This window comes from Haliotis cracherodii, unplaced genomic scaffold (genome assembly GCF_022045235.1).
Source record: "Haliotis cracherodii isolate W230 unplaced genomic scaffold, xgHalCrac1.p SCAF_14, whole genome shotgun sequence".
NCBI classification, from domain to species: Eukaryota; Metazoa; Mollusca; class Gastropoda; order Lepetellida; family Haliotidae; genus Haliotis; species Haliotis cracherodii.
This window is the reverse complement of record NW_027266269.1, coordinates 15164686-15180154: the sequence shown is the minus strand read 5'-3', so window position 1 is coordinate 15180154 and position 15469 is coordinate 15164686. Positions and strand designations below refer to the sequence as shown.

At 38.8% G+C, this 15469-nt stretch overlaps 1 protein-coding gene across 3 annotated transcripts in view; it reads right to left on the bottom strand.

Annotated features, from left to right (window-relative positions):
• Nucleotides 1-15469, bottom strand: part of LOC139461027 (testis-expressed protein 9-like) — a 79943-nt gene that overhangs the window by 21137 nt on the left and 43337 nt on the right. For all 3 annotated transcript variants that reach the window (XM_071242516.1, XM_071242513.1, XM_071242514.1), the window contains 3 exons: nt 13418-13591; nt 7209-7343; nt 2133-2267 (listed from right to left, as the gene is read on the bottom strand). In XM_071242516.1, coding sequence (XP_071098617.1) covers nt 2133-2267; nt 7209-7343; nt 13418-13591 — 444 coding nt within the window. The remainder of the gene's footprint in view (nt 1-2132; nt 2268-7208; nt 7344-13417; nt 13592-15469) is intronic.

The following is a 15469-nucleotide window of genomic DNA, read 5'->3' as shown; positions in this document are numbered from 1 at the left end:
GGACTAGCACTTAAAAGTGACATCAGTCTGGACTAGTACAAGCAGCCACACACATGCACATCACTACATAAGTGCAATGATCTTGAATCTGACGTCAAACCTCATCTCATCACAATTCCTAGAAGAGGATCCAGGATGTCCCTAGATGACCACAAACACATGATGGAGGGACTAAAACAGGTTTAAATGTAAAGTGTGCAACCCTTAAAAACAATCTCCTGAAACACTTCTTGATGTGAGTGAGGGACTATGGCTTTATGCTGCTTTTAGCAATATTCCAGGAATATCACAGAAATGAACAGTTTAGGAAATACATGTCCAAAATTTGTATTGTGTATAAAAAAACACTACCCTTATAAGAAGCACATACCCAATGCAAAACAGCCATCATACAGGTCTATTAACTTTGACAGTCAATTTCAGCCATTTTCTGCCAGAAATTTCAATTTCAAACATATAGGGTGGTATTAGGTATTGTGTAGAGAGGGCTGCTTGATGTGTTTGCTGAAATTTGACAGCAATTAGTTTTCTCAATATATGAACAGATGATCTCATGTATGTGTATGTGTAGATACTTTCTGTGATTGGAATATCAGGAATGTTTTGTTTTGGAATAAAGGTTACATCAGGAAACATGACAAAAACACCAAGAAAGTTTGGTTTTATGCATGACAAAGAGTCAAAAAGTTCTTCAATCAGTGAAGATGAGCTACGAATAACTAAATCATGTCATGTGTCATAGTTGTATTAGATAGCAAGGACACTTTAAATGCCATTTCATTCACAAAATGATTTGTGAACAGTTTAATTGTGAAAGTATGGAGACCACACTATATATCAAGAAACATAAGCAACTAGAATTTTTTAAAGTTCATGGTCAAAAGTGTTGACAATAGTATTGATGTCATAGGTTGCAGGTCATTGTTCAGTGTGTGATCCCATAAGTAATTATTGCTTTTAATCATTTATGCCCTGTGTCATGTCAAATGTCATTCACATATCTGGAATGGTTTAATACTGGGCCACAAACATGTGACAATGACTTTTCACTTGAGTTAAACAAAATATATCCAATGGGAGAACTTATTTAACAATTAAACCACAAGTTCTTGGGGTCATAAGCTGTCTTAATTCAGAAGTAGTGACCTTCACATTAAAACACCAGCCAAACATTTGCTACAAAGATCATCTGAACATATATGGAGCCTGTTTAAAAAATAAATGGTAAAAGTATGCAGTGGACATGTGGTTGACAAATTTGGATATTTAACTGATTTTAAAGACCCCATTTTCTGTTTTTGATCAGTTCATTACAATGCTGTTATATTACATTGGTGACCCAGAACAACCAAGACATTGTGCCATGTTAATTGAATGTGGCATGTGAATTCAACAATTTACTATTTTCCCTCTGAATTTGTTCATAGTCATTTGATTATCTTCAGATACACCTTTCTGCAGGATGTGTAAACATTGTATATATAATACAAACATATAATGTTTTGTTATGAAATGATGTTTTAACCTTTTATTGTGTTGCATTAAATTTGATAAACCTTTATAGCTGTTGTATTCTACGGTCGCTGAAGCAGCATAATGACTTGATCTCTGTTTTCTTTTATTTAACTTCTACTGCTTGTGTGGTAGGGTAGGTAGCTTGGGTCGGTCCTTTGTCTAACCTCAGCTTACGCCTGATTGGCCTTGTTTAAAATACTAACACCCAGCATTTAACCAGCACACCAGCCACTACACCTTGACCATGCTCACAAATAACATTTGCTTTGTGTAGTATTTTCACCTGAGATCGTTCTAACAGATGCAGGCATCATAATCCTGTCAGTTTTTGTTTGGAGAACGCAGTTCTCGCACCAGTTTCACCTACAGGGGCGTTTGTTCTGACCGACAAATCCTATTGACATATAACGACCAGTGTTTATGAACACCCTGGTTACATACAAAAGAGGCATTATCAGTGTGGCACATATCAGGGCTTTACCATGCACATCATCTTGCCTCCTATGAGATACAAATGTAGACCTTCAGATGACCCCAGACCCCTATGCCTAGGACAAGCAGCTGGACCCAAGCAAATCCCTACATATTCAGCTGGTATCTGGGATATTTTGCACTACCTTCTGTCTCTTCAGTATATCTATAAGTTTGAGTTGCTTCTTGAAGCCTGCCATCAGTTCACTCTTCTGTTTCTCCAGCTTCTTGTTGTCAGCCAAAAGGTGCTCAACACGCTTCTTGTCACTGTCACTAGCATCCTGACAAGAAACAACCCAACAAAACATGATGAAAAATATACAACCAAGGTGATGGATGTGTCTCATCTTAACAAGAGAAAATTGGGTTTAACGTCGCGTCCAAGATTATTGCACTTATATAGCAACGTGTGTGTTTGTGTGTGTGTGTGTGTGTGTGTGTGTGTGTGTGTGTGTGTGTGTGTGTGTGTGTGATGTTACTGAAACATGTAGATCAATAATTTGTGTGATGTGATTATTTTCTGAATTTATATACAATTATATGTGCTACTGTTCACTGGATATATATATAGCCTGAATCAAACCTGTGTCATTTCGGGGGAGTAAGATGACTAAAATAACTGATCTATAACTGAAAAAGAAACTACAAAAATCAGAACAATTTGAGCAAACCATAGGCTCATCATTGTTTCATGTTCAGACTAAAGGGAGTGGCTCAGAGACGACACACACAGATTTGTTAACATGAATAATATATAAAGGTAGCTTGCAAACATGTTGCGCAAAAATGGTGAACAAACAATAGTCATCCCGGGGACTGAGCATGTTCCTGGGAAGGCAAGAGGAAGTTATAGTTATAATATGTTTTAATACATCATTTCGTTTTTTATTGACACATGTATCCTAATGAAATTGTTAATTTTGAAAATTCTAGTCCTCTTCCAGTTTTGTCTTTGATCCATTTTACAAAGTTGTTCCAGACCTGTTTTACAATTTCACACTAAGGTGCACTAAGGTTTGTTTTTCTCGTTTACAAAAATTTCAAAGAAATGATTCTTTACATCCCATTTTGTACAGTAACTCATTGGTATAATTCTGTGAGTAATACTGTATTGGTACCATTTTTGTTTCAAGGACACATTATATCTGTGGGGGATATGATTAATCATTTGCCAATCTTTTTCGGTCATGTTAAGGCCAAGATCTAGTTCCAATCTTTGAATGAATTTTTTGGATATCATGTTGTTGGAACCCTTATTCAATATATAGTAAAATTTTCTACATCTCCCCCTCTCAACTAAGTTTTCAAGGTAATATGGTATTAAGGGCAGATGTGAGTGAGTGAGTTCGTGAATATGGTTTTACGCCGCTTTTAGCAATATTCCAGCAATATCAGGGGGACACCAGAAATGGGCTTCACACATTGTACCCATGTCGGGAATCGAGACTGGGTCTTCGGCGTGACGAGCAAAAGCTTTAACCACTAGGCTACCCGACCGCCCTAAGGGCAGATGTAACTTAGATGTTCGGGATATATTCTTACGCTTGAGATATTGTTTTATTGCTTGGATAAGACTAGAATATTCCAGAAAATGTGTTTTACAGTCGTATATATGTTTTAGGTCTAAAGGATCTAGAAAATTTCCACTCTCATCTATCAAATCATTTATAAGATTAATACCTTTTCCTGTGTAATGTTTATAATATACTGGAGTGTTGCCGATTCTTATATTCGTATTTTGCCATAAAGATTGTGATAAGATATCTTTTTCCTTTTTTTTCTCATAAGCTTCCCCATGCACACAAAACATTTTTCCAGAATGCATTGGGCCTATCATTAATAACCTTTTCCGAAATATAGAATTGTCATTTTTGCAGAAAATCAATTTGTGTTGGAGTTATATCATTAATCAAAAGAGTGGTAAATTTAGAGTGTGGATGTGAATGGAACAAACGTTTAATCCAAGATATCTTTTGAGCATTGATTATATTTTTAATATCAGGCACTCTTATACCTCCCTCCTCATAAGGTTTTATTTTAATATTTCTACTGATTATGGGTTATTTTTCCATATAAAATGAAAACACAGTGTTTCAAGTTCTTTTATAATTCTTTCACTTGGATTAGGTGGGGTTGAGAAAATGTTGGTTAGTTTTGGTAAGATAAGACTTTTTAGTACAGTAATTCTACCTAATGGGGTCAGGTCACGTGCTAACCAAGAGTTCATGATGATTTTTATAGTTTTAAGTTTGTCTTTGTAATTATTTTCTACCATTTCTGCCAAATTGTGAGTAAAAATAATACCCAGAAAAAAACTTTCTTGACCAATCTAAATTCCAACTTTTGCACATAGTTTTATCAGAGAGGCGTTGAGAGTCTACAACACTTGCGTTTGCTTGTGTTAATTTGAAGGCCTGAAAAAAATGCCTGTGTTTGAAGAGTTGTAATTGTGTTTTAGAGACGCTTCTCAGTTCCACCTATTAAATATGAGAGATGTGTCGTCTGCGAATTGAGAAATTAGATATTTTTTTCACCAATACTTATTCCGTTTATATTTTTATTAGTGCATAGCATTATTGCCAAAATTTCAGCTCATAACAGGAATATAAGAGGAGATAATTCTTGTCACCTTGTCTACATCCTCTTGTTACTTAAAAACAATTTGAAGCAAAACTGTCAACTAAAACACTAGATTTTATATCTTGATAGAAGGTTGTTATCCAATGCTTAACTAAAGGTCGAAAGTTAAAAAAGTCAAAGATTCTTGGATGAAAACCCAATCTACTGAATCAAATGCCTTTTCAAAGTCTATAGGTAATAACAATCCTGGGATTTCCATGTATTCGGTAAGGTCCATAATACCCTAAATTAATATAGTGCATTATCTAATGTTTCGTTTTGACATTAAACCTCATTGATCCTCATTAATCATTGTTGGCAGGACTGTTTCTAACTCGATTTGCTATTGTTGCTGATGCTATCTTATAGGAGACAATATTAGTGAAATGTGTCTCCAAATTTTTAAGTGCTGCTTAGGCTTGCCTTTTTGGGGAATGCATGTTATTAGACTCTGCTTTTGGCTAACTGATAATTCTCCTCCTTTGAAACCTAGGTTCAATGATCGTATCAGATATTTATGCAGATCAAGTAAAAAAATTTTTTTTTATAGAATTCTGCAGTAAATCTGTCAGGACCAGGACTTTTATCATTTTTCATATTTTTCAAAGATGTTAAAACTTCCTGATATTGTAACTCACCTTCGAGGCCTAATTGTTGTAAGGTGCTTAGTTTTTGAATATTAAGATGTTTAAACATATCATCTAGGTCTGTTTAGTGTACAACTGTTGGTAATATCTCTGGGTTTCGTTGATGATATATTTTGTTTCAGTTATGGTATGTCAATTCTTTGTTTCTAGCTTAGCTATAGCCTTATTCAGACAGTTTCTTTTTTCTACGAATAAGAATTATTTGTTGTTTTTTTTCACCTATTTCCCTCCATTCTGCCCGAGCTCACATGATTATTAGGGCTCCAAGCCGAAAGGCTGTAGAGCCCTATTGTAATCGTTGTGTTTATTATTATCATTATTCCGCCGTTTTTTGTACCAGACCTACAAAAACAACCAGTAGCCAGAATGGCTTCACAATCAACAGCAACATCGGCACCAACATGACGCAGATACCAGCAAAAACCCAAGGCCATAGTCCCAATGGCTAAGGGCAGATAACTCATCAAAGTTTCAACTTCAGCAGCAATAATCTTCGAAATTAATTGTCCAATGACTTCCAGATTTGGCATGCGGCAGCGCAATCAGATGCCCATCATTTTGTTCTGCAGGACCATGGTAGCTACAACGCACCGTTTGGCAGCCATATTGGATTGAAAGGTTTTGGCACTTCTTTTCACCATTTTTCTCAGTACTTTTCTCTCCTAATCTGCTCAGCTCAAACTACCAGCTCAAAAGCTTTCAAACTTTCCATACTTTGTGTCCAAGTACCATACTAACAACTTCCGAGAAAACATACTTGGAGTTTGGGGATTAAAGTTTGTTTACATGGATACTTACATACCATTTAGATTAAACATTGTAAGTGGCATTCAGATTAAACATTGTTAAAAATAGGATAATTACTGAGTGTTTTGGTTTGAATGACAAGCAATTTATGGCTTAATACATACCGTATCTTATTTAGAAAATTGCAGTGACATTTTGATTATGAATAAAGTATATTTAATGAATAACTACCCTTTAGGTTAGGTCAGCTTTTCTAACAGTTATTCTAAATTTAATGATATAGCATCATTGCACAACTTAAGTTCACATCTAATGCCCATGATAATTGGAACCACCTTAGGCTCAGACAGCTTCTGATCCGAACGTGTTTACAAAGTGCAAACTGAATTGTTTGAAAAGTGGTCAAAGTGCAAAGGTATGTGGAAGAAATGACTCACCATATATGTTGGCAACAATGCTTAAATGATGATAAAAAATGGATTTTCCATAGTGGAAAAGCAGCAATACACACTTGTCACCACTCGCATGTTTCCGTAACCTACAACAAGGCTTGTCCCCCTCTTGAAGGCTGCCATGATCAAAACAGCACATGCCAATTAGAAGGCGTGTCAGGATATGGGTACTATGAACACGTGTGGTTGTTAACATTCAAGAAACGTCTCCTTTGACTGCGACATCCGTTCATTTGAGCCATCACCTGTCTTGGCTTTTCAAAACTACATTCAGTGTAATATTCATTTTGATGGTACACCAAGAGATTAACAATGTATCAAAGTGATTAACTAATCACCTCTTTTGTGAATGACTTGCCAAATATCTTTTTGTACAAAAGAATATATTAGTATTTTTATCAGAGAGGTTCAATACTTTTACAACAGGAATAAGCCAGATGTCAATTTTACTAGAAAATGTGGGTAGAATAATAGTAATCGTTCTTGTTTGAAGTAGTTCTCGTACGCCAATATGGAAACCTTCGAGAGGGGCACGAGTCTACATTCGGCTTGTCCCGGAATGGGACAAGTTGGTTGCGAATGAAGGCCACACACTAACTTGGGCATCGTCCAGGTAATCTCGAAATGAATAATTACTTTACCAAGACTGAGGAACAAGAACACCATGAGCAGGCTGACTGTTTGAGTTGAATCATTATCTGCCCATAATGTTACAGTTCTGGACTGTTCATCTTGGAATGTGAAAATATGACATTACCTTGGAGAGAGACTTTGATTTTTGCAGTTGCTCCTTATATCTCTCCACCTCCTCCAGGGCCCTGTTGAGACGCACCTCTGTAGCACTGTGACTACTGGCTGCCTGCTTCTGACTGCGCTTCAGCTGTTCAACTTCCTGTCAAACAAAACTTCTTAACTTGATTTAAGAATTAACTTTCGCTTTGTGTGAGCTGATTGGCTAAACTGTACTTGGAGCTTGTTCGTCCCTCACTCGATAAATGTTCATACTCAAATGAACTCGCACAAAGTGAAAATTGATTCTTATAATTTTCATATCACTATTTTATACCGTTTCATCATGTAACACAGAATATAACTGTTCATCAAAAGGAGGGGTCACCCAACCAGTCTGACGGCCACACAACCACCAGCTGTATCACAGAATATAACTGTTCATCAAAGGAGGGGTCACCCAACCAGTCTGACGGCCATACAACCATCAGCTGTATCACGGAATATAACCGTTCATCAAAAGGAGGGGTCACCCAACCAGTCTGACGGCCATACAACCATCAGCTGTATCACGGAATATAACTGTTCATCAAAAGGAGGGGTCACCCAACCAGTCTGACGGCCATACAACCATCAGCTGTATCACAGAATATAACTGTTCATCAAAAGGAGGGGTCACCCAACCAGTCTGACGGCCATACAACCATCAGCTGTATCACGGAATATAACTGTTCATCAAAAGGAGGGGTCACCCAACCAGTCTTACGGCCATACAACCACCAGCTGTATCACGGAATATAACTGTTCATCAAAAGGAGAGGTCACCCAACCAGTCTGACGGCCATACAACCATCAGCTGTATCATGGAATATAACTGTTCATCAAAAGGAGAGGTCACCCAACCAAGATTTATGTTGTTTAACAATTCCTAGGTCAGTGAAGGGAGCTCTCAGGTAGACTAGTAGCATTTTGAAAATGTACTGTACAAGCTTCGCTTTACAACTTGGTACCAGTCTTTAGATTAATTTATGGGATAGATTGAGTCACCTTGCCTTCGGAAATTAATGTTAAATATAAATTGCTGAAGAAAGATCAAGGTGACCTGGGTTTTTTAAGAGTGTGGAAAGAATTATTTGTTTTTAGTACCCACGTGGTGAAGATACAGGTGGTAAGTTACTAAATCCATACGTCACACGTGTGTTGTACAAGGTTGACCTTATTTTTCTTTGCTTTGACTGGATAACTGTGACCTCTGTCACACCGGGACTACTTTTTTACATTCATAAAAATTGCGAGACGTCATTCATTTTGCAACTACAAGGCAAAACTGAAGCAATCTCATGAGAGCGAGAGATGTTTACAAACACTTTATCAAACCAAACAAGATAGTCACACACATCAAATTTGGTTGGCATTCTATATAAGTTATGCATATAGAGCTTCTACAGACATTATATATCAAGCTATATCCATTTACAACATACGACTACCGATCAATAGATCGAGGGTCCCCATGAGTGTGACGCACCCGGCCACTTTCAATTTGATTTAACGTAAAAAGATGAGCATAGTGGAATGAAGTTAGTTTAAACTATCTGGACAGATATCTAGACTTACTTCTATCTCAGTGGGTTTGCACTATAAATCAGCATCAGTCTGGACGCCTGCCCACACTCATGCACGCAAGGAATAATATATAATTAAAATAATAATAACAATAAGCATAGCATGTTGGTACAGCTGATTGCTATCATGGTAATAGTGGTTCAAACTCATTTAAGGCATGCTTTATGCTCAGTCCCTCCATACAGCTGTGAAAAACAAAGTGTGCAATACTCAGGAAAATATGGTGGTCAAGATGTTCACTGTGTCTAAACCTGTGACTTGCAGACACTGGAACAGGCCACAGTAGTTCAAAAACACAAATCCAGGATCAATAAATCAGAAACAACACTTTAAGAAATTGAGCCTATACAGCCAATCAAATTGCTGTTTATGTAAGGAAGTGAAATAATGATAATTTTTGTGGTCAAAGGGAAGTAACTCTTTGGGTGGGTGCGCTACCACCCAAAGGTCAACTGACCAATCAGAATTGGCTGTTTACTTTGGGCTGTATGCCGTTGGAAAATCTGTAGGTTGTATTTTCCATTTATCGAGCCAAGGAGAAATCTCATGGTTAGCGTAAGACATTCCGTCATTGACAGATTGTGTTTCACAGGCTTTTGGACTATTAAAGTATATGGGAATAGGATTCTCATAGATTTGGTTCAGTAATAGAATAGTTGTTTTGATCTATAAACATTATATATTCGCCAAATCTGTTTAAAATCTGGTTGTCACCTATTTTCGGAGGTCAAGTGACCATATTAGCTAGATTGAGGGGAAGTAACCCTCATCTAGTTACGTTCCTGAAAGCACATGTCTTAGTCATTAAGGAACATGTTTGTTATTGTTTTAATTTTGAATTATGACCATTCAATGTAATCTTTCCATTGGATTCAGTTAGTATCTACTGCTGTATTATATATGTAATAAGTTGGCATTGTTGAACTATTATTCTATTTACATGTAATAGACTTGAATGTCCAAATATGTGAATATCCAAGTATCACTGATAGGTCAAATTATGCATATTGTTGCATTAAATATACAATCCGGAACTAATGGTTTTTTACTAAGTGACTATTTGCATGTATTATTTCCATTATGATAATCATTTTTTTTGGCTAAAACTTGCCATAGAAATATTAATTTTTGTGTAATATGTATGAAGTCTGTTTATGCATGTAGTATTCTAGATACTGTATTCCTGTTACAGGTGTGTATTATGATTATTGTGGACATCTTGAATGTTGAGACTGATGTATCAGCAGTAGCTTTCATGCAGTATTGTGTTGTTGTTAAACAGTTACATTGAAGTTCACAAGTTGCTTTAAGTATGTATACCCGGTAGGTCATTATGTTTCCTGGAAAAGTGTCACTAGGTAAACTATTTCTGATATGTGTTCAGATGCATTCCGTTGCGCATTGTGGTTGAGACTTGGGGCTGTATGCCGTTGGAAAATAAATGGGGACCTGACATCTCTCTCTGTTTTAGGGGTATATTGTTGTGTGGCGAACATTTACTTCTGCCAGGCCATCAGAAATTAGAAATCATCTGCAAGCAGTTGTCCTGCATATTGTCCATGCTGGTCCACATTCAAGACAAAATGCTGTGACCCACTGTGACAGTACCGTAACTGACTACCTCCTGCAACAACACATGACCAGAATGCAATGACCAGCCATGATTCCTGACCTTGTCACTTCAGCATGTCTGGGACATGATGGCAAGACATGTAGTGGACATGACAGGCCACCTGCTACATCAGCTGAATGGGGCCAGGTGCTACATCAGCTGAGTGGGGCCAGGTGCTACATCAGCTGAATGGGGCCACCTGCTACATCAGCTGAATGGGGCCACCTGCTACATCAGCTGAATGGGGCCAGGTGCTACATCAGCTGAATGGGGCCAGGTGCTACATCAGCTGAATGGGGCCACCTGCTACATCAGCTGAATGGGGCCAGGTGCTACATCAGCTGAATGGGGCCAGGTGCTACATCAGCTGAATGGGGCCAGGTGCTACATCAGCTGAATGGGGCCAGGTGCTACATCAGCTGAATGGGGCCAGGTGCTACATCAGCTGAATGGGGCCAGGTGCTACATCAGCTGAATGGGGCCACCTGCTACATCAGCTGAATGGGGCCACCTGCTACATCAGCTGAATGGGGCCACCTGCTACATCAGCTGAATGGGGCCACCTGCTACATCAGCTGAATGGGGCCACCTGCTACATCAGCTGAATGGGGCCACCTGCTACATCAGCTGAATGGGGCCAGGTGCTACATCAGCTGAATGGGGCCAGGTGCTACATCAGCTGAATGGGGCCAGGTGCTACATCAGCTGAATGGGGCCACCTGCTACATCAGCTGAATGGGGCCACCTGCTACATCAGCTGAATGGGGCCAGGTGCTGCAAGAGGAATGAACAAGACTCCCTCAAACTGACATCGGGTGTTTATACAGAGTGGCATGGGCCAGATCACACAGTATATGGTCTGTTACTGTACACATACATCCAAGTAAATACTTCATTAAAATATACGGCAACAGCTGCAAAGAGAAGAGTTTTAAAACATCGTCCATCAACCATCATTTTGGCACACAATTATTTTCCATTAAACACATGTCATGCAATGAAAGTTGGTTAATAATAATCACTGACCTAAATACCAGTTTTGTAACATTTCATGTCTGAATAAAAATATCTTCTTCATTGTTATCATGCTAGTTTGAAATGGACATATATCCCTTTGCTTTGTTTAAAGCCGGAAAACCTCATATCTGAAAAAAAGAACAACCTTACTGGCAACCTCTTGGTGGCAGTCAATCAGAATTTAGTTTCAACACTTGCCTAGTTGCCTCGAGTTTGATGCTGTCAGTCACTGTCAACAATCAGTTTCACCACATTTTGTAAAGTCATCGTCATATTATGTATTAAGTAATCTTTCAACCTCATTCAAACAAGAGTGAGTGAGTGAGTTGGGTTTAACGCCGCTTTTAACAGTATTACAGTTATATCACAGCGTGTCAGCTGAATGTGGGAGGAAAGCCCCAAGTGATGCAGGTCTCAGACGTTTACCACTTCGGTCAAACCCACAGGCACTTCAAAAAAGAGGGCAGAGGTACATCTGTAGATGTTTGAATTGTTCTTGTTCTGTTTTGTAGTTAAAATAACGGCCCTAGTATAGATGTTGTTGACACTTTACTGAGTCTGTGAGTTCCATAATCATGTAAACAGTTATAATATCATATCACAGTTGCTTAATCAATCTTTTATCTGCAAAAATAAAAAATATAAGACATTATGGTTTAATTAGATAACCAACTGCATAGAGAGTAGATAAAAACATAAAACATTGTTTAAACAGGATTAGAGCAGCAAGATATAGTTTCTAAATTAAAAATTAAACTTATTACAAAATCCAACATGAATTAATATTTGATTGAAATGACCCCCTACAAAAGAGCTATGACTCCCTGTATATCTAATGAGTCATAATCAACCCCGATTTCCAGATGCGAGGGCAAATCCTGCCTTGGTAGAGATATTATATCAGTCTAAAATGCCATGAAGTCAACAACACCACCAAGAATGAATAGCATCACCACGATGGCATACCTCCACAATACACCCAGCACAGCCCATGTGCACCCTGAATTCCACCCCTATTAATACCCTGGAAAACCATGCCCAGCAGGAACTTTTGTAAGTCTCTGTCACTTTTTCAACCCAACCCAATGTGTTTCTGTTCAGTTCCGTAACATCTTCGGCATGACAAGGTAAATTTGCACTCAGTTTTACAATGTGGATGTAGCTCACTCAGTTAGCTGTTGAACTAACAATCCAAAGGTCACAAGTTTGTGTCCAATGGATTCTCACAAAAAGTGACATATGACATACAGACAGAGATCGTCCTCATGAGACTTTGTGGTACTGTACTGATCCTGTAAAACACTCCAATGTTCACATAATTATTTTCTGTGATGATTGCCTTTTTCACAAGAGTCAACCAAACCCTATCCAACTGCAGAGCTTGTCAAGGAGGCTACATAAAGAACCCTTTCATAAAATAAAAAATTAAAATTGGCATTCAGTTGCAAGATTATATAATAAGTAGTGACAATGACCTTCAAAATCAAGCAATCATTTGGCAGAATGATCCACTAAACACAGACAGGGTTTATTTTAAGTATGTAATTACTTTCAAATGCAGTAAGCATGTGGTAGACAACGTTGGCCATGTAAGCTATCAAAAGCAATCCATTTCTGATAACTTTAAACTTAATTCCTATAAAAGCAAGGTCGAATAAGCATCTTCTGAATAAATGCTTAAAACCATAAATGTATGCATATTCCTGTTAGCAACACTGAAAATTGACAGTAAAAAAACAAATAACATGGATTGAAAATGGCTACAAACATGAAGTATGTACCATGGCTGTGACATAGTGATTTTGTGGCTATATACAAATATGTCATCTGAACCTGGACAACAATTAATCATGTCAAGGCCAAAGGCCAATGGTTTCATTTCTGTAGGTGTGATAATTAGATGAGAGAAAAGAAATTCTTATCACAAAGAATCCTACTCATGATCATATTTCTTAATTGCAAGATTTATAAAATCATTATACCTTCCTCACTGTACTCAGTTGATTCTCCGCACTGTCAGATTTTGTTCGGGCATCTTCCGCCACTTTCTTGTACTTGTCAATCTGTGTCTGTTGTGTGGCAACCGTCCTCATGTGTCGCCCACGGTCCTCCTCCACTTCCCGCACATGGCTACTCAGCTGTCTCAACTCTTCATCCTGAATCACAAACACACATGGCTACTCAGCTGTCTCAACTCTTCATCCTGAATCACAAACACACATGGCTACTCAGCTGTCTCAACTCTTCATCCTGAATCACAAACACACATGGCTACTCAGCTGTCTCAACTCTTCATCCTGCATCACAAACACACATGGCTACTCAGCTGTCTCAACTCTTCATCCTGAATCACAAACACACATGGCTACTCAGCTGTCTCAACTCTTCATCCTGAATCACAAACACACATGGCTACTCAGCTGTCTCAACTCTTCATCCTGCATCACAAACACACATGGCTACTCAGCTGTCTCAACTCTTCATCCTGAATCACATACACACATGGCTACTCAGCTGTCTCAACTCTTCATCCTGAATCACAAACACACATGGCTACTCAGCTGTCTCAACTCTTCATCCTGAATCACATACACACATGGCTACTCAGCTGTCTCAACTCTTCATCCTGAATCACAAACACACATGGCTACTCAGCTGTCTCAACTCTTCATCCTGAATCACAAACACACATGGCTACTCAGCTGGCTCAACTCTTCATCCTGAATCACATACACACATGGCTACTCAGCTGTCTCAACTCTTCATCCTGAATCACAAACACACATGGCTACTCAGCTGGCTCAACTCTTCATCCTGAATCACAAACACACATGGCTACTCAGCTGGCTCAACTCTTCATCCTGAATCACATACACACATGGCTACTCAGCTGTCTCAACTCTTCATCCTGAATCACAAACACACATGGCTACTCAGCTGGCTCAACTCTTCATTCTGAATCACAAACACACATGGCTACTCAGCTGTCTCAACTCTTCATCCTGAATCACAAACACACATGGCTACTCAGCTGTCTCAACTATTCATCCTGAATCACATACACACATGGCTACTCAGCTGTCTCAACTCTTCATCCTGAATCACAAACACACATGGCTACTCAGCTGTCTCAACTCTTCATCCTGAATCACAAACACACATGGCTACTCAGCTGTCTCAACTCTTCATCCTGAATCACAAACACACATGGCTACTCAGCTGTCTCAACTCTTCATCCTGAATCACATACACACATGGCTACTCAGCTGGCTCAACTCTTCATCCTGAATCACAAACACACATGGCTACTCAGCTGGCTCAACTCTTCATCCTGAATAACAAACACACATGGCTACTCAGCTGTCTCAACTCTTCATCCTGAATCACAAACACACATGGCTACTCAGCTGTCTCAACTCTTTATCCTGAATCACAAACACACATGGCTACTCAGCTGTCTCAACTCTTCATTCTGAATCACAAACACACATGGCTACTCAGCTGTCTCAACTCTTCATCCTGAATCACAAACACACATGGCTACTCAGCTGTCTCCAACTCTTCATCCTGAATCACATACACACATGGCTACTCAGCTGTCTCAACTCTTCATCCTGCATCACAAACACACATGGCTACTCAGCTGTCTCAACTCTTCATCCTGAATCACAAACACACATGGCTACTCAGCTGTCTCAACTCTTCATCCTGAATCACAAACACACATGGCTACTCAGCTGGCTCAACTCTTCATCCTGAATCACATACACACATGGCTACTCAGCTGGCTCAACTCTTCATCCTGAATCACAAACACACATGGCTACTCAGCTGGCTCAACTCTTCATCCTGAATAACAAACACACATGGCTACTCAGCTGTCTCAACTCTTCATCCTGAATCACAAACACACATGGCTACTCGGCTGTCTCCAACTCTTCATCCTGAATCACATACACACATGGCTACTCAGCTGTCTCAACTCTTCATCCTGCATCACAAACACACATGGCTACTCAGCTGTCTCAACTCTT